General features: G+C 49.0%; 3 protein-coding genes across 3 annotated transcripts; all 3 read left to right on the plus strand.

Annotated features, from left to right (window-relative positions):
* The first annotated feature begins 890 nt into the window (after window positions 1–890).
* LOC101779752 (protein NRT1/ PTR FAMILY 8.3) lies at window positions 891–4,678 on the plus strand. The gene is made up of 6 exons (XM_004968807.3): window positions 891–1,160; window positions 1,845–1,980; window positions 2,216–2,318; window positions 2,404–2,621; window positions 2,709–3,238; window positions 3,325–4,678. Exons 2-6 carry the CDS (start codon window positions 1,930–1,932, stop codon window positions 4,130–4,132), a joined length of 1,710 nt encoding a protein of 569 aa, XP_004968864.1. The 5' UTR covers window positions 891–1,160; window positions 1,845–1,929; the 3' UTR covers window positions 4,133–4,678.
* A 2,370-nt stretch (window positions 4,679–7,048) lies between these two features.
* On the plus strand, window positions 7,049–10,441 carry LOC101768429. Its single transcript, XM_004971825.1, has one exon. It carries the CDS (start codon window positions 7,049–7,051, stop codon window positions 10,439–10,441), a length of 3,393 nt encoding a protein of 1,130 aa, XP_004971882.1.
* A 1,996-nt stretch (window positions 10,442–12,437) lies between these two features.
* Window positions 12,438–13,630, plus strand: LOC111257173. Its single transcript, XM_022826248.1, has 2 exons — window positions 12,438–12,563; window positions 12,679–13,630. The coding sequence occupies exons 1-2, from the start codon at window positions 12,456–12,458 to the stop codon at window positions 13,087–13,089; spliced, it is 519 nt and encodes a 172-aa protein (XP_022681983.1). The 5' UTR covers window positions 12,438–12,455; the 3' UTR covers window positions 13,090–13,630.
* Window positions 13,631–16,978: the final 3,348 nt, after the last annotated feature.

Below are 16,978 nucleotides of genomic sequence, written 5' to 3' on the forward strand. Positions count from 1 at the left end.
ATTTTGGTTTTTTAAATGCATACTCCCTCCATACTAAAGAAAATCGTTTAGGACAGCATTAAGTATACCAAGGAGTGATTAATTGGGGTAGAGTTTTTCCTGTCTACCCCTATTAAATACGGTTGTAGATCCTTCATAGATAACAACCTCACGCAGCTTGATTGGTTAGTGCAGCAACTCCTGAGACTTGAGGTTCTAGGTTCGATTCTTCATCTTCCTATGCTCCTCCAACTTCTTCAAAATGTTCTCAGGCACAAGTATGGTGTAGCCATCCATTTGAAGTTTCTTGATATTAGGAATATAGATCTCTTAATCAAATTTTTCCATGTCATCCATTATCCTTGCTGTGAGATCGTAGTCGCGGTGAACAAGACTGCAACGGGCACACCTGCTAGCGAGGGCGGCGAGCTAGGCGGCAGCCTTCATCGTCATTGTCATCGTGGATCGTGCCGCAGTGAACATAGAGAGAAGGCTTGGACTCCGGCAGCAAGGAGTATGGCACGAAGGACTCCGAAGTCATCTCCATGGCGCCAACAACGATCGTGGGTTCCTGCTCGAGGTCATCCTCCGTCATTATCTCCATGGAGTCCGCCGGCGCTAACTCCTCCGACGTCACAGAATCCGCCGCTGCATCCATGGAGTGACGAAGCGGTGAGCACGGCGTCGGCGAGGAAGCAACGAGCGCAGCGTCTGCAAGGAAGCGTTGGCGAGGAAGCGACTAGGCCAGGATAGACGAGCGGTTGAGGACGAAGGGAGGCGAGCCGGCGACGCGGCATGAAGCGAGGCTGCACTATTATTAGTAGCGGTGATTAAATGAGCGATAAACGGATGACGCGGTGTGCGAAGCGGTAGGGGCAAAGCCATCCCAAATCACGCATGCAAGTGCTTGGCGACATCCTTTACAAACGAGCAGAACGCCTTCCTTTTTCTATGCGGAGGAGTACATCTCAATTAAGCGATAGAAAGATTCGCTGCCATTGTTAATAGGCTCCGTTTGTTGGTGGGTGTGGACGACAAATCTAGGCATAAAAGTATATTACTAGTAGCTCCGTTGGAGGCTCCACTCCCACTGAATGCCACTCACTTCAGTTCTTGCGCTGCTGAAGAGGTTTCTGCTTCTCCTCCGCTCCACCCACCACCATGCTCAAGTTCCAACCCAGGTACTCTCTCTCTCTCTCTCTCTCTCTCTCTCTCTCTCTCTCTCTCTCTCTCTCTCTCTCTCTCAAGCTGTTAGTTCAGCAGGGTCTCCGTGTCCTCCAGCTGGGCTGTGGATCAAAACAGTCCTTACACACTCCAGGTTTTGTTGGAAATTTCTGTAGATTTGAATACTCAATTGCAAAGGGAATGAAACCATTGCATCATTCAAAATAAAAGGAACCTTTGCATATACTGGGGAGAGCTCTTACCCGACAGCTAGAATAATTTGCGCATCAATCTCATGTGGTGGGATTGTGTGAATGCCGGCCTTACCTACCAGACAATTAAAGCAGGAATAATTAAAGTCGGCCTTTTCTCGCTATATTTCTGTTTTGGGACTTGGGAGGAATCATCGCTCCATTGCTCAGCCGACCAGATGGCGTTGCTTGCAAGAAAAATATTTTATGTTCGCAAAAGTGTCATTTGATCAATTCTTATTATATCTACAAGGCGACGATAGCATTCTGGTGTCTTGACGAAATGAAAAAAAAAGAGCATATGCTGCAAGAATCATGAAGTAAAAAAGAGAGCGAATTACAATGTAAACATTATTTTGAATAGAGTGTTTACTCATCTTCTTGTCCTGTTCTCATGTCACTGTTAGGCCGGCAGCAGAGTAACCAACTGACCATATTATATATGTGTAGATTCTTTTGTTGCAAGTTTAAACGTCCTCTGGATTCCTTCATCGACATTGCCCATAGGCTATAGCCTTCTGAGTACTGACCTACCATGGAAGCAGCTGATGAGGAGACGCCATTGATTCACTACCTGCCTCCACAGGTAATTCTCTTGCCTTGTTAATTACCGTGCTTCCATATGGTAATCATGTTAAGTAGTCGCCTAAATGTTGCTACTTTATGGTTCTGAACAAAAGTATAGTTGAACTATGGTCTATTAGAAAAAAACACCTTTCTATTGGAAACACACAGAATTGATTCTTTTAGCAACTATAGGCAAGAATAATGTATACACTTGAATTAGCGTAATCAGCTTTACTCTTTGTATTATCATCCAGGATGAGGGTTCACAATATACTAGCGACGGAACAGTTGATGTTAACAAAAAGCCGGCTCTGAAACGGAGTACAGGGAATTGGAGAGCATGCTATTTGATTTTAGGTACTACTGAAAAGTTTGCATATTCTACTCTTTCAACATACAAATTTATAATCTAGCTAGCTATTGAATCCTGATCGAGCATCAGGTTCTGAAATCAACGAAAGCCTGGCCTTCTCTGGGATACAGAAGAACTTGGTGACCTATCTCACGAGCGTGCTCCACGAAAGCAATGTCGACGCTGCCAAGAATGTGTCCACCTGGATCGGCAGCTGCTTCTTCACGCCGCTTATCGGAGCTTTCCTGGCCGACACATACTGGGGAAGATACTGGACAGTGGTGATTTTCATCTCGATCCAGGCCGTTGTAAGTTGCAACAAGCTAAGTCGTAGTAACTTGCCAATTTTTATTGTGATGCTCCATCTGCAACTCTGAATAAATTCGTTCTGTCAGGGGATGATCGCCCTCACCGTTTCAGCATGGCTTCCACTGCTCCTGGATTCATCCTTCAACAGCACCAGCATTCATCGTGCTGCGGTGTACGTTGGGCTCTATCTCATCGCTGTCGGGTCCGGTGGCATCAAGCCCTGCACCTCGGCCCTTGGCGCCGACCAGTTCGACGGCGCCGACCCGGCGGAGCGGGTGAACAAGGGCTCGTTCTTCAACTGGTTCTTCTTCTCCATCAACCTGGGCTCCCTGCTGTCGTCGACCGTGCTTGTCTGGGTGCAGGACAACGTTGGGTGGGGGGTCGGGTTCGCGATCCCGATGGCGCTCACCGTGCTCGGACTCGCTGTGTTTGTTGCCGGCAGGAAGGTGTACAGGTACAAGAAGCTGGAAGGGAGTCCTCTCACGAGAGTCTTGCAGGTGGTTGTTGCAGCGGTGAGGAATTACAGTTTGACGCTGCCTGAGGACAGCTCAGCTCTGCATGAGATGTCTTCGCCAAATGAGACGAATCGCAAGACTGCCCATACCTGCCAGTTCAGGTACTGGAGTGCGTCCAAATTACCGTAAAAATTTTGCAAGTTGAACTTGTTTTAACTTTTGAAAAATTGAATGATGTCTTGTCCAGATTCTTCGACAAGGCTGCCATTGTAGCGCCGTCGTCGTCCGGCGAGAAAGGCGCGGCGTCGACGGTCAGCCCCTGGAGGCTCTGCACTGTGCCCCAGGTGGAGGAGTTGAAGTTGCTGCTCCGGATGTTCCCCGTGTGGGCATCGATGGTGCCCTTCTTCGCGGTGACCTCGCAGGCGTCGTCGACGTTCATCGAGCAGGGCATGGCCATGGACAACCGCGTCGGCCCGTTCACCGTGCCGGCGGCCTCCCTCGCCACCTTCCACACCATCAGCATCATCGTCGGCATCCCCATCTACGACGCCGCGCTGGTGCCGCTGGCCCGGCGCGTCACCGGCAACGACCGTGGCCTGTCGCAGCTGCGGCGCCTCGGCGTCGGCCTCGCGCTATCCGTGGCCGCCATGGCGTACGCGGCGCTGGTCGAGGCGAGGCGGCTGGCGGCCGCGAGCGAGGGGGCCATGAGCATCGTGTGGCAGGCGCCGTCCTTCGCGGTGCTCGGCGCCGCGGAGGTGTTCACCACCTCCGGCGTGCTCGAGTTCTTCTATGACCAGTCGCCCGGCGGCATGAAGAGCCTGGGCACCTCCCTGGCGCACATCGCGATCGCGGCCGGGAGCTACCTGAACTCGGCCGTGCTGGGCGCCGTCGCGTGGGCGACGGCGCGCGGCGGGGCGGCCGGGTGGATCCCCGACGACCTGAACGAGGGGCATCTGGACTATTTCTTCTGGTTGATGGCGGCCCTCAGCGTGGTGAACCTGCTGCACTTCGTGCACTGCTCCCGGAGATACAGGGGCAACAAGACAGCGTATTGACACGCAGGATGCCCCTTTTCTGTTCATGTGTACAATCCCCATTGTTCAGTTACTATCTACTACTACTACATTGCAGCCTAGAGTAGACATCCAAATGTCATTCACTTTTTCCAGGACCAGATCAACAACTTGAAAAGAAAAAACGCCATGCCCCCTCTGTGCGTCTCGCTCCCGACGACGGCAACCCCGCCCCACCCGACGCTCCTCCGCCACCCCAATCCACCAGCCACGCTCCACCGCTTCAATGCCGCGCCCAGGGCCTCTGCAACCGCCTGGCCGACGCTGACGCTTGTCAGAATCCCCAAAATCAAATCCCAGCGAGATCTGGGGGCCCCTACCCGCAGATCCACTCCCCCCACCTCCCGCAGATCTTTCCCCCCAAATCCAGGAGCGGTGATGCTTCCCAGGTATGCTCCGTTGTGCAGGAAACACCGGAGTCCCGGCAGGGCTCCTCTCCGTCGCTCCGCCGCACCTTCGCCCAAGTTGTTTTTGGAGACGATGATCAAGGGCATGTTTAGTTCCCAAAATGCAAACTTTGGCACTATGAAAAAAAGATTCCCATCATATCAAACTTGCGGTATATGTATGGAGTACTAAATGTAGACGAAATCAAAAACTAATTGCACAGTTTTGTTGTACTTTGCGAGATGAATCTTTTGAGCCTAATTAGTCAATGTTTGGACAATAATTCACAAATACAAATGAAATGCTACAGTTGCGCATTTATGGCAAAATGCAAACTTTGTCACTCCCAATTTGGGAACTAAACAAGGCCCAAGATCCGCCGCACCAAGTTCAAGATCCGCAGCAAGCTCAAGGCCCGCAAGGAATATTTACTAAGGCCGCCCGGCGCAGTAACTCCAATCGCCACAGCGCCTCCTCCTCACCCACCCGTCGTCCGTCTGCCTGTGAAGCCGAGCCTGAGTTGACTGGTGCGCGGCGCAAAAACGATGCATTCACTACCTCGGGATGGTTGGGAGACTGTCAGGCGCCCGTACTGGTGGAGGAGGGAGCCACATTCATCGCCTGTTCGCCGGCCAGCGACGCCTGGACGCGACCCGCATTCACAGCACAACACCAACACCCGGCCGCAACACCAGACCTCCGCAAGCCTGCGCGCCTTCCAGGTCAGAACAGAAGGACGCTGCTTCAATTGCCTGGCTTCCGACCACCGCGCCGCGACTTGCCGGGATCCAATCCGCTGCTTCACCAGCCACCGCTTCAGCCACTGCGCAAGAACCTGCTACTACAACCGCCACAACAAATTCAACTTGCCTCCTGTTCGCCAACAACCAGTGCGCTGCGACAGCAACCGTCCTCCTGTTCAACACCAAGCAGCACGAGCTACACCTCCACTTCCTCCTCCACCTCCGACGCCAGCACGTAGGAGCGCCATGTCCAGGCTGGGTGACCCCGCGACCAGGCCGGAGCAAGCGGACTGCCTCGTCCAGTCCACCGGCGACATCAACGCCGATCTAAAAGACTGGGACTCCACGGCAACGTCACATGCGCGGTGCGTAGCCGAGACCAGTGGACCCACGGGACATCGAGAGGGCCATCAGAGAAGATTTCAAGCTGCACCACGGTGAGGTTACTGTTTCACGACACTTTCCAGAAGCTTTTCTCATCAAGTTCAAGCACAGCAGCCATTGCACTTAAGCGTTGCAGAGGGCAAGGCTACAGGCACTAGCGTCGAGGTCTTCTTCACCAAGTTGCGGAGCCTGCACGATGCAGAGGGCGCTGCTCTTCTCTTTAGGGTCAAGCTATGTCTAGATGGCGTGCCTATGCACGCCTGGAGGGCAGACATCGCGGAGCGGATCATCAGCAACTCATGCGCGCTTAAGGCCATCGACACCAACCTCGACCAGCCGGAGGAGACGAAGACCATCAACTTGTGGGCTTGGACCGCAAATCCGAGCTCCATCCCCAAGTGTGTGTGGCTCACGTTCACTGGCCGTGCGCGGGATGCTAGGCTCGAGTCAATAATGGTGTCCAAGATGCCACCCAGGCATTGGCAACGTGGCGTCAAGCACTGCATCATCATACACCTTGAGGAGATTCAAGACTACACCCTCTCCTCGGTCAACCTTGATGACAGGACGTCGTGCACGCCCGTGGTGTGCCGGCTACCTCCCTAGCATCTCAGCTACATCGACGGGGAGACAACGCCACGTAGAGCGGTGACCGGCGAAGCAAGGTAGCGCTCACCCCTGCGCTCGGACCAACTGTGACTTGGCCCGAGCAGCACAGCGGGGGAGGACGAACGGTGCCAAGACAGGGAGGACCGCGATCGCCACTGGTGAAGCTACAACAACACCACAACAGCTCCAAGTGGAACATCTGGCGGCCAGCACAAAGATGACGACGATGACCAGGATCATCATGCGCGTGGTGACCACGCTCGCCGCGGCCACGACGCGCACAAGCACACAGGAGCAGACTCCTACCGCGAGCGGGAGCATTTGCCCAGGAGTAGGATAGGGGGCGGTGGGAGCAAGAGCGTGTCACGAGCCAGAGGACTGATGAACCTGATGAATCAACAGAGAAAGACAAGGAAGAACTGGACCACTGAAAGAGGTCCAAGAAGCCCACCAAGAAGCTGAATCTGTAAACGTGTCTAATGCTGGGCTTGGTCCATGTAAGCTGAGCTTATGTACCTGGGAGAGAGAGAGGGAGGGCAGACATGATGTACATCGCTAAACTCTAAACCTTTTACCTCTCTGAAGAAACCTTCGCTGCAATCCTTCTCTGGGATTCAGCCGAATCGCTATCTCTTCCCTTCTCCAATCCTTGATTCCAGTCCATCCATGTCAATTCTGTGACATTTGGTATCAGATTAGGTCGATCCCTTGGTCCTGTGTTCGGATTTGGGTGTTCCGGCGGCGCGTGGCAGCGGTGAACAGATCTGTGTTGGCAATGTGCGGCGGCGGTGATTTGTTCCAATCTGGCGAAGGGCAACAAAGCTCCGACGCTAACATCAAGGATGGCGGGGGCGGAAGCGGAGATCAAGGACATCAGCAAGAAATTGGACATCATCCTGACATGATAGATGGCGTCAACAAGTGGCGTCCTACCATCGACACCGCGGTGGACGAGCTGTCCCAGGTGGTCGGCATGCTCACATCGCGCGTTGAGGTACTGGAGCAACCCAGTGCTCAGCTCTTACCTCCCAAGGTCCCGATGCGCGAGGAAGAGGGACGGGCCAACGGCCACCGCGTCGAACAAAGTTACCAGGGGTCTGCTGATAGGGCCCTTGTCCCTAAGCATCCCCTGGTCAAGGGTGAGCAATCACAATTCCATCCTCGCAATATACTTGAATGTGGTGACTCTATAGGCCGACCATATGCATCATACCATTCTACTCATTCCAATCACACCTTCAAAATGCCTAAAACTGATTTTCCTAGTTTTGATGGAGATAACCCAAAGTGGTGGAAAGATAGGTGTGAGAAGTATTTTGACATGTACCATATTCCTTATCATGCTTGGGTTGGATTTGCTACTATGCACTTTGTGAAGGGGGCTGCTTACTGGTTTCAGACCTATGAAGCTATGCATAGAGTTGAGACATGGCCTGAATTGGTGATAGCTATTTTTGACAAATTTGGTAGAGATCAGTATCAAAAATTGATGGATGAACTACTTAATATTAAGCAACTGAGTACTGTTGAAGCTTATCATCTAAAATTTGATGAACTCCAACATAGAGTATTGGTTCATAATGGGAATTTAGATGACACCTTCTTTGTTACTAGATTTATGCAAGGGTTAAAAGAGGACATTAGCTCTGTCATTAGACTGCATAAACCTAAGAATGTTGATACTGCTTTAGCTTTGGCCATCACACAGAAGGAGATTATGACAGCTCGAGATATGTACAAGAAGAAGTCCTATTATAAGCAGGAAGTCAAGGAATCTTATAAGAAAAACTTCAAGTTTCCCAATCCAGCCAAGGGGATATTGGGTGAAGCTCCTGGTGATCCTGGTTTTTCTACAAACAAGCCACCACCCAAGAAGTTTGAAGGCAAATTTGACTCTATGAAGGCTATGTTGCGAGCTAAAGGGTTATGTTTCAAGTGCAGGGAGAAGTTTGGACCCAACCATAAGTGTCCAGAACATGTCTCTCTACACATTGTGGAGGAAATGTGGGAAGCCTTCCAGCTTGAGCAGGAAGGACAGGAGACAGTCACCTCTGATACTTCTTCTGATGTTGATGAGATATTGATGCAATTATCTGAGGCTACTCAAGAGGGGACAACTCATAAGAAGACAATGAGATTAATTGGTACCATCCAAAATCAACAAGTGCTACTCTTAGTTGATTCTGGCAGTTCCAATACTTTCATTAGCAAGAAGATGGTACAAGCTCTGAATTGTCCTATGCAAGCAGTAGCTTCAACTCAAGTCGTCATAGCAGATGGCACAAGGCTGAAAACAAATATGATGGTGCCACAGGTGGAATGGTACATTCAAGGCCAGGCTTTCACCACTGACATGAGAGTGTTAGATATCAACTGCTATGACATTATTCTGGGCATGGATTGGTTATCTGAATTTAGTCCCATGTGGGTCCATTGGAAGAAGAAACTTATGAGGTTCACTCACAACAAGCAAAGGGTTACTATCAGGGGCATTAAGGACAAAGTTCAGCATTGCAATATGATTTCAGCAAAGATTCTTCAACACCTTCTCAAAAAGAAACAACTAGCACAAGTGGTTCAGTTATGCAGAGTAGTGGAGCCAAAAACTTCATCAGAACAACCTGTGGAGATTCAGCAGTTGCTTCAGAAAAATGCTGCCATTTCTCAAGAACCACAAACATTACCACCTGCAAGGCCCATTGATCATACTATCCCTTTGCTACCTGGATCCCAATCGGTGAACATCAAACCATACAGATATGCTCCGCGGTTGAAAGATGAGATGGAAGCTCAAATCAAGGATATGCTCAGGCGAGGTATCATACAACATAGCACTAGTCCATTCTCTTCTCCTGTGTTACTGGTAAAGAAAAAAGATGGGACATGGAGGTTTTGTGTGGATTACAGAAGGCTGAATGCTATTACTGTGAAAAACAAATACCCCATGCCAGTGGTAGATGAATTGTTAGATGAGTTGAGCGGCTCTAACTGGTTTTCTAAATTCGATCTGAGGTCGGGCTATCATCAAATCAGGTTTGCACCCTATGACATTCACAAAACTGCATTCAAGACGTATAGTGGCCATTATGAATTCAGGGTGATGCCCTCTGGGCTAACAAATGCCCTAGCAACATTTCAAGATACTATGAATAAGATCTTTGCTGAATTCAACAGGAAGTTTGTCTTGGTGTTTGTAGATGACATTCTGATTTACAGCACATCATATGAACAACACTTGCAACATTTGCAGTTAGTATTTGATGTTATAGCAAAGCATGAGTTTTTCTTAAAACCAAGTAAGTGTTCATTTGCCCAACAACAGCTGGAGTATTTGGGTCATATTATCAGTGCAGAGGGGGTGGCCACAGAACCTTCCAAGGTTCAAGTGATCCAAAATTGGCCCACTCCCAAGAATAGCAAAGACTTGAGGGCATTTCTTGGATTGGCTGGTTACTATAGGAAGTTCATCAAGAACTATGGCGTCATGAGCAAGAGCTTGACTGAACTGTTAAAGAAAAACATGCCATATCAATGGACCGCAACTAACCAAGAGGCCTTTGAGGCTATTAAGGCTGCTCTTACATCTGCTCCAGTCCTCAAATTACCAGATTTTCAACAAGAATTCATTATTGAAACTGATGCCTCGACTCAAGGAATTGGAGCAGTCCTCATGCAAGGCTCTCATCCTTTAGCTTTTCTCAGTAAAGCATTGGGGCCTAAGAACCAGGGACTATCGACATATGAGAAAGAGTGTTTGGCTGTGTTAATGGCAGTGGCTAAATGGCGCCAATATCTTCAACATGCTGAATTTGTCATCAGAACAGATCAGAAGGCTTTAATCCACTTGGAAGAGCAGCACCTTAACGCACCTATGCAGCAAAAGACTTTTGTCAAATTGCTGGGTTTACAATTCAGGATACAATATAAACAGGGAGCAGCAAACAAGGTGGCAGATGCTTTATCTCGACTACCATATCAATATACTGACACCCCTGATCCAGAACAAGTAATGGCAGTTTCAGTGGCAAAACCCACATGGTTGTCTGCAGTAGTGGATGGATATTTCACAGATGCTCAGGCCACTAAGTTGCTGACTGAACTAACAGTTCAACCTACTGGGGTTCCTCACTATACTTTGCAGGATGGTTTAATCAAATACAAGGGATGAATTTGGGTGGGCAACAACACCCAGGTACAAAATTCCATACTCTCAGCTTTGCATAGTAGTGGGATTGGTGGGCATTCTGGCATCACTGCTACTTACAATAGAATCAAATCCCTGTTTGCTTGGCCAAACATGAAGAAACAAATTGAGACATTTATTCATCATTGCCAAGTCTGTCAACAAGCTAAAGTAGAACACACTAAGCTACCTGGTTTATTACAACCACTTCCTGTACCTGATCAAGCATGGTCTATCATCAATTTAGACTTCATTGAAGGGCTCCCCAAATCTCAGAGTTATGACACCATTTTAGTAGTCATTGACAAGTTCTCCAAATATGGACATTTTATTCCATTATCACACCCTTTCACTGCCCCACAAGTGGCCTAGTTGTTCTAATCACATGTCTACAAGTTGCATGGTATGCCCAATGTCATTATTTCTAACAGGGATAAAATATTCACAAGCTCATTTTGGCAAGAATTGTTCTCCTCAAGTGACACAACATTGAACATGAGCTCTTCCTACCATCTACAAACAGACGGTCAGACTGAACAACTCAATCAATGCCTGGAAACTTATTTAAGGTGTTTCATCCATTCTTGTCCTCACAAATGGCATCAATGGCTTCCCTTAGCAGAACTTTGGTACAACACATCCTACCATTCAGCATTAGGTAAAACACCATTCTTTGTGTTGTATGGTCATGAGCCATGCCAATTGGGGATAAGGGCAGTCACCATTTCTACAACATCCAATCTGGAGGAATGGTTGTCTCAAAGGGCTCTGATGACAACTGATCCAACAACAGTTACAGCGCGCTCAACAACGCATGAAACATCAAGCTGATAAAAGCAGGTCAGAGAGGAGTTTTCAGGTGGGTGATTGGGTGTTTCTCAAGCTACAGCCATACATTCAGATGTCGGTTGCTCACAAACCCAATCAGAAACTGGCCTACAAGTATTTTGGACCTTATTTAATTGTTGACAAGATTGGAGCAGTAGCTTACAAGTTGCAGTTACCGGCTGGGAGCAGGATTCATCCTGTGATACATGTCTCTATGTTGAAGAAGGCTATTCCACAAGATACACAAGTAAGTATTGACATTCCTGATGCTTGCTCATCTGATAACAATTCTAGTATGTTCCCTGAAGAATTTCTAGAGCGACGGCTGGTGCGTCAAGGTGACAAGGTCACAGTTCGGGTGCTCGTCAAATGGAAGGGACTGTCCAAAGCATTGGCCACATGGGAAGATCTCTCTATCATGCATGACAAGTTTCCTGATACCCTAACTTGGGGACAAGTCATTGCTTATGGAGGGGGGGATGTCACGAGCCAGAGGACTGATGAACCTTATGAATCAACAGAGAAAGACAAGGAGGAACTGGGCTGCGGAAAGAGGTCCAAGAAGCCCACCAAGAAGCTGAATCTGTAAACGTGTGTAATGCTGAGCTTGGCCCATGTAAGCTGAGCTTATGTACCTAGGAGAGCGAGAGGGAGGGCAGACATGATGTACATCGCTAAACTCTAAACCCTTTACCTCTCTGAAGAAACCTTCGCTGCAATCCTTCTCTGGGATTCAGCCGAATCGCTATCTCTTCCCTTCTCCGATCCTTGATTCCAGTCCATCCATGTCAATTCCGTGACAGAGCGGGGGATGACAATATGATGACACCATCAACAACGACCGGCGCCAACACCACGACTCCACCAACTACGGCAACAGCGATGGCAACGCCAAGGCCACAAATTACAAGCCGTCGTAGCCTCCGTCCCTCCGCCCTCTCCGTGACAAGACAGCAATTGAGCTATAGTTTCTATTTTCTAACCGCGCCTCCACTCTGAAGGAGGCAGCCAGAAATTACTTGTGCAGGAATGAGGGAGTGGACCTGACCAACATCTTCCTCGACTACGACAGCAAGGCGGTGGCACTAGCAAACAGGATTAGCTTACCCCATGAGGAGATGAAGCCTTGTCCGAGGAGCGCAACATCAACGAAGCCAACAACGACCCGACGATGGTCAAGGTTGCAAATGCGTTCGCGTGCATTCTGGACGACATTCAGGACGCCGGCAACAGGGAGGTCACTGTCCAAGAGGTGGACGCGGCTCTGCAGCAACTACAGGTTCAACTGCATGCACATGCCCAGGAATCGTATTCCTGTCCAGAATCAGTCTCTTGGCTATGCTAGTAACTCCTCGCCTCACCAACCTTACTCTGATTGTATCCATCATGCACAGATGCAGCCCAGCACCAACCATGAAGTCCAGGGCACGGCGGGGCTTGAACACGGCAACGATGGGGACCTGATTCATGTTATCAACAACAGCCAGAACTTTCAGGTGCAGGCAGTGCAGCAACCCCAGGAACTAGATAGCCTCCCAGTCTCACTGATTTTGGCCAACGGCCACAACTCACGGATCCATCAGTGCTGCTCTGATCCTCTTGGAGCAGCTCAGGTTCTAGCCAACGGCACTGACGACGTGGCTAGCATCGTTGTCGGCACAGGTGATAGAGCTTCCACCGACAGCAATATCCATGGGAGTCAGGAAGGAGGCACCCTCAGCGGCAACACCATCGTCAAGGCACTCTTCATCACGCCACAACAAGTGTTGCAGGAACCTCCTAGAGAGGGCCAAGGGGCGGAGTAGAACCAGCACCTGAACTGGGAGAGGACCAAAAGCCGCCATCCACGACGCGTCTTCGACATGTCCACAGTATGCCGCAGTGCGCGACTATCCAACAGAAGACCAATGCCGGCAATTCAAAAGGCACAGCAAAATTTGTGCCGAAAACTTGGTATTTTGACTGAGGAGATGCAGCCCATCGAGGCTGCACTGCAGAAATTTTTGGCCATGTTTCAGGACCCCTTCCACAAGATATAATCGCGGCGTTAACAACGGCTTTCAACCTGGATGACCCGGCGGCGGAGGCACTTGATGAAGCGATGGCTGCGGTGGTAGGTGAAGCCATCGATGACATCCATGCAAAAGATCTTCAAGTAGGAACTCCCCAGGCGGAACCTCTATAGGAGGCCAACTGATGCCTGTTTATCAATCTACCCAGAGTTGTTTCTTTCTTCATGTTATCTAGCAGTACAAGAAAGCGCTACAAGCTTCTGTTATCAAGCACTCTACCTTTCATTTGGAATGTAATGTTAAAGCCGGAACACTTTGATGGCCATCTACCGTTCAGCACTCTACATTTCATTACTCTACTTCTGCATCGTTGTTCTTTCACCTCCTGCCTGTGCTTATGTTGGTTGTGCACCTGGAGCTTTGACTGCCATCTCCCTAATGCTGCATTGTTCAGTGCCATACGGCTACATCAACATTTTCTCAACGCCTGCCTGTGCTTATGCTTGTTGTGCGGCTGCCTGTGTTTATGCTTGTGTGCTTGGAAATTTGTCTGCCATCTACACACTGCGTCGTCGACGTTTTTTGTTCACTTCCTGCCTATGCTCACGCTGCTTGTGCGCCTGGAGCTGCATAAACTCCTTATGACAAACTGTCCATGTGGCTCATCTTGTTGCGGCATCAAACCAAAGCTACTGCCACGCCGTGCATACGCTGCTGCTGTCAAACAGCAGCATTAGAAGTTCATGGAGTTTAACCAGATTGCATATGAATCTTGAACTGCTGTGTTGGAATGTGAGAGGGCTAAACCAGAGAGCTAGGAGGGACACTGTCAGAGAGACAATAGCCGCCACGCTATGCCACATTGCCTGTCTACATAAATGAAATTAAGCGAGATAGATCATTTTACAGCCGCATATTTAGGAGGACATAGACTCGACAGCTATGCCTACAAACCAGCAGGGGGTTCAGCGGCACGAGGGGCGGTATGCTTCTCTTGTGGAACAGCAACCACGTCGCAATCGATGATGTTGTGATAGGCAACTACCACATAACAGCAAAGGTTAAAATGAAAGAAATGCCAAATGACTTTACACTAACAGTGGCCTACGGCCCAACAGGATCCAACGGGAAGGTACAATTCCTATTAGAAGTTCAAGCGCAAAAGCCGCAAGCAGGCGCTCAATGGCAGTCCTAGGCGACTTCAATCTCATCTACAAAGCAAATGACAAAAACAACAACAGATTAAACTTGAGGCTAATGAACTTGTTCAAACAAGCTCTAGACGACTGTGACCTACGCGAAATCAACCTCCAAAATAGAAGATTCACTTGGAGCAATGAAATCCTACCCTTTCTAGGCTTGACAGAGTTTTCGCTAATGAAGAATGGGAGCTTGCTTTTAGTAATCACGTCCTGCACGCCCTCTCAACCTTGTTATCCCATCATTGCCCACTGTTGCTCTCCAATCAAGGTGGACCGATTCAAATTTGAAAACTTTTGGACTTTGCTTCCGGAGTTCAAGAAGACAGTAACCCAAGCGTGGAACGAGCAATCATCACATGTAGAGCCTTTCCAGAGACTCTACCACAAGCTTCATACCATAGCCGTAGCATTAAGGGAGTGGATAGTTGTCTCATTCCAGATGCGAAGCTGCACATGCACATGGCGCTAGAAGTAATATTACGGCTCGACATCGCGCAAGAACATCGACAGCTTATAGAGGCAGAGCAGCTACTGCGCCGTCGGCTGAAATTAAGGGCCATGGGACTAGCTGTCATCGAACGTGCAAGAAAGAATCAGGCGATCAGAATAACAAACCTTAAGCTAGGAGATGCCAACACATGCTTTTTCCACCGCCGAGTCAACCATAGGCAATGCAAAAAGTTCATACAAAAGCTAAAAACAGGAAATGGATGGGCATGCACACACGAAGAAAAATCAAATGAGATACAAAATGTCTTCAGAGCAATGCTGCAGGAACCTCTACCTTGCCGCGCAGATTTCAACCGGGACCTCCTAGGGATGACCCAACACGATCTATCCTCGCTAGACTCAACCTTTTCCGAAGAAGAAATAAAGCAAGCCATACATAACATGCCGAGTGATAGAGCACCAGGATCGGATGGATACACGGGGCTGTTGCTAAAATCGTGCTGGGATATTATCAAGCAGGACGTCATGCAAGCAGTAAATGCGTTCTACTCCCTACGATGCAATAATCTCCAACTCATCAACACAGCCATTATTGTCCTACTGCCGAAGAAAGAAGGAGCTGACACCGTGCAAGACTTCAGGCCAATAAGCCTCATCCATTCATTCATCAAAACCATCACCAAGGCGTTGGCAATTAGGCTGCAGCTGCACATGAACTCTATTGTCTTTAAATGTCAGAGTGCATTCATCAAGAAGCGGAGTATTCATGACAACTTCATGACGGTACACAATACGGCTAGATGATACCATAGAAATAAAATACCGACCATCTTCCTCAAGTTGGATATTGCGAAAGCTTTCGACTCCATCAGGTGGGATTACCTGATATCGTTGCTACAACACCTAGGCTTCCCGACATGTTGGCGTGGCTGGATCGCTAGCGATACTATCCACTTCTTCTGCCCGAGTACTCCTAAACAGGGTACCCAATCAGCCAATTAAACATGGCAGGGGCTTACGACAAGGCGATCCCCTATCTCCGCTGCTTTTTGTCATAACAATTGACCCACTGCAAAGGCTGCTCGAATTGGCAATGAAATGGGAGCTCTCAGCAAGATCCGTGGACGAGCACCATCATGCCGCATATCGATGCATGCCGACGACGCGGCGATGTTCATCACACCAAGAAAGGACGAGATTGATGTGTTGGTCCACATGCTAGACATGTTTGGAGAAGTGACGGGACTAAAATTAAACTTCCACAAGTCTACCGCCGTACCTATCTACTGTGAGGGCATTCAACTGAGGGCGGTACTGTAAAATCTTCCGGCAAAGCAAGGCATGTTCCCTATCAAATATCTAGGTCTACCGTTGTCCACTACGCATCTAAAGATGGTCGACTTCCAACCTCTAGTGGAAAAGGCTATTGGCAAGCTTAGCAATTGGAGCGGCAGGAACATGACGATAGCTGGACAACTCACGCTTGTTAAATCAATACTGACTTCGCAACCAGTCTATCTGCTCATGGCCCTCCAAGCTCCTAAAGAAATCATGAAGCTCATCGATGCTAAAAGGAAACAGTTCCTATGGGCGGGATCAGACCAAATCACAGGAGGGAAGTGCAAAGTAAATTGGACACGGTCGGCAAGACCTCGGAAAGGGGGTGGACTCGGAGTGCTCCACTTCGGAAAATTCTCCCGAGCTTTACGTCTTCAATGGCTATGGCAGGAATGGACAAATGAAGGGCCGCAGTGGGAGGGATGTCATATCCCTTGTTCCCAAACTGACCACAAATTATTTGCTGCGGCCACAAAGATTACAATTAGAGATGGAAAAAAGACATCATTCTGGCATAGCAGGTCAATGGGTAGAGACCGAGGGATATGGCGCCCAATTTGTATAGCATCTCCTGGAGAAAAAACAAGTCCTTCTATGAGGCGGTGACTAGTGGCAGATGGATTCAGGATTTAAACCTTCTGCATCGTGGTTTCTCAGTATCACATTTTATCGAGTACCACCGTTTATGGGTA

The sequence above is a fragment of the Setaria italica genome, chromosome V (assembly GCF_000263155.2).
Source record: "Setaria italica strain Yugu1 chromosome V, Setaria_italica_v2.0, whole genome shotgun sequence".
Lineage (NCBI taxonomy): Eukaryota > Viridiplantae > Streptophyta > Magnoliopsida > Poales > Poaceae > Setaria > Setaria italica.

What these genes read in the sequence shown, in the direction of transcription:
- LOC101768429 (XM_004971825.1), top strand. Translation starts at nt 7,049, where the DNA reads ATGTGCGGCGGCGGTGATTTGTTCCAATCTGGCGAAGGGCAACAAAGC.
- LOC111257173 (XM_022826248.1), top strand. Translation starts at nt 12,456, where the DNA reads ATGGTCAAGGTTGCAAATGCGTTCGCGTGCATTCTGGACGACATTCAG. An exon ending in CGGCTCTGCAGCAACTACAG is followed by an intron (nt 12,564 to 12,678) that starts GTTCAACTGCAT and finishes CATCATGCACAG; the next exon opens with ATGCAGCCCAGCACCAACCA.
- LOC101779752 (XM_004968807.3), top strand. Translation starts at nt 1,930, where the DNA reads ATGGAAGCAGCTGATGAGGAGACGCCATTGATTCACTACCTGCCTCCA. An exon ending in TTCACTACCTGCCTCCACAG is followed by an intron (nt 1,981 to 2,215) that starts GTAATTCTCTTG and finishes ATTATCATCCAG; the next exon opens with GATGAGGGTTCACAATATAC. An exon ending in AGCATGCTATTTGATTTTAG is followed by an intron (nt 2,319 to 2,403) that starts GTACTACTGAAA and finishes ATCGAGCATCAG; the next exon opens with GTTCTGAAATCAACGAAAGC.